General features: G+C 61.3%; 1 protein-coding gene across 5 annotated transcripts in view; it reads left to right on the forward strand.

Moving 5' to 3' along the window:
• Positions 1-68: 68 nt before the first annotated feature.
• LOC113205649 (uncharacterized) overlaps positions 69-2,079 on the forward strand; it is a 25,031-nt gene continuing 23,020 nt past the window's right edge. For 3 of the 5 annotated variants that reach the window (XM_052264084.1, XM_052264088.1, XM_052264089.1), the window contains exons 1-2: positions 69-313; positions 1,113-1,314. In XM_052264084.1, coding sequence (XP_052120044.1) covers positions 197-313; positions 1,113-1,314 — 319 coding nt within the window. In that variant the 5' untranslated portion in view covers positions 69-196. The remainder of the gene's footprint in view (positions 314-1,112; positions 1,315-2,079) is intronic. The other 2 variants (XM_052264086.1, XM_052264085.1) reach the window with 2 other exon arrangements.

Raw genomic sequence — 2,079 nt, forward strand, 5'->3', positions numbered from 1 at the left:
AATATTTTTCAATTTGTCTGTAATACTCTTCTTTGTGTGCTTAAACAAAATATTGGGTGTTTTCTCCATCCCACAGAACAAGATAGACGCGGCCCATGCGGCAGCCTCAGCGGGCCAGGTGGCCAAGCTGGAGTCGGCGCTGGGGGCGGGCCGCGCCAGCCAGGGCGGCGGCGCCGGGGCGCGGCTACCGCTGGCCATGTGCAAGGACCGCGCCGGCACCGGACTGCTGCACAAGGCCGTGTTCCGTGGCCAGCGGGGCGTCGTTGACTGGCTGCTGGACAACCAGCCCAACACCGTGCACCTCAAGGATCGGGTAAGAGCAGCGTAAACCGGAAAAACCCACGCACAGGGGTCATCACCTCACCCCCCGTAATGGCTGCAAAAACATTAGCGCCTCCTTCCTCATTGTCTTCCTTGTCGTCGTCGTCGTCCTCGACATCGTCGTTCTCCTCCTCCTCAAAACGAACGCACTCGGTGGTGCTGGTCCCTCCATTGATTTCCACGACATGCTACGCCACGCCCCGCCACTCCGCTGTCCGCCTTTGTCAACCCGGTGCGTTTCGGCCTCCCCCCCTCACGCGGGCCCCACTGGCCGGTATGCAGGACCCCGGGCGGGGCTCCTGAAAGTTTGATACGCCCCACGCCCCACGCCCAGCCGAGGAACGCCGCGCCACGCCCCCCAAGCCGGGCGGGGCAGGACAGTCTCTGACCACCTCGACATCGACCCGCCGGACGAGGAGCGGCGCCCGGGCGCGACCATCCCTGTATTGATTGTCGACCTGAGTCACCCGCGCCCCGCTTACACCAACCACGAGACACATTGCGCTTTAAAACAACTTATTGCAAATATCCACATAGCAGTCGGGCGCATCCCGAGAAACCTGACTTTCCCACATACAAAACAATAAATTTTCTTCCAGTTCAATAGATTAAGTAATAAAATGACATTTTTCATAAACAAAATAAGATATTTTCTTTGTTTTTGAAAGAGGGTATTTCAGAGGGTTTTCCTGAAAATATATCGGAAAACTGCAAATTCTCATCCACAATTATTCCAGTTTGATTTTTTAAAATCTATATTTAGTTTTTCACTCTTTTGTGTGCGCCTGCAGGAGGGGCGTACGCCGCTGCACTACTGCGGAGCGTGCGAGGACCAGGACGCCATGTGGCAGCGCCTCGTGGACGCCGGCGCCGACGTGGGCGCCAAGGACAACCGCGGGCGCACGGCCGACTACTACCTGGAGAAGCCCGACGAGCTGCGGCTGCCCACGTCCCCGCAGCACCCCGCCGAGTCCCGGGGCAGGGCGGCCGACAGTGAGTATTAAACGCACAGGGTGAGCGCAGACCTACCCCAACGGCCTGGCAGCCGGCGCCGGCGCCGTGCGTGCGTACCCGCGACCCTGGCGGGCGGCGCGCTCCTAGACATCCGATACGACCATTTACCCTAACGGCCTCGGGCAACGGGAGAGCAGGCCACATTAGGGCCCTAGTTCGCCAACCCTTCTATATCCCCTGATATAGTACCCCTCTCCAACCTGCTGCTCCGTCCGAAAATACGGCAGCCCGATGCGACATGATACTAAACTTCGGTCATTACCGGGGGCACCCCGCACGGGGTGAGTGCCCTAGGCCCGCGGCCTGCACACGGCCCATCGCTCAGTCCTGCTGTCTGCGCGGCCAGGCCCGGCCAGACTCGCATGGCTTTGGGTTTCCCGGCATTGATTCCCCGCGCCCCTCCCGCAGCGCAGACCGGGCCCGCACGACACCAGGCCGGCCGGCCGGCAGACGGTGCATTCACCTGACAGGCCCGGGCCCCCGCGCACAAAACAACCAGGTGTGCACCGTGCGCCGGCAACGCCACCCCCTTTCCCCCACGGGCGCCTGAAATGACAGGCGGTAAAACTAAATGCAGGGCGCGAGACGTCGTGCGCTACACCGTGTGTGCTAGTAGCTGGCTGGCACGTGCCGCAACCCCGAGCACGAAAGCGTAGCGCTGTGCTGATGTGAGCACCTCGCAAGAACAGCCCGGCGTGTAGGCAGGCCCGCTGCACACGGACGCGTGACGGGACTGCCTACCGC

This window comes from Frankliniella occidentalis, unplaced genomic scaffold (assembly GCF_000697945.3).
Source record: "Frankliniella occidentalis isolate FOCC.00 unplaced genomic scaffold, Focc_3.1 Scaffold16, whole genome shotgun sequence".
NCBI classification, from domain to species: Eukaryota; Metazoa; Arthropoda; class Insecta; order Thysanoptera; family Thripidae; genus Frankliniella; species Frankliniella occidentalis.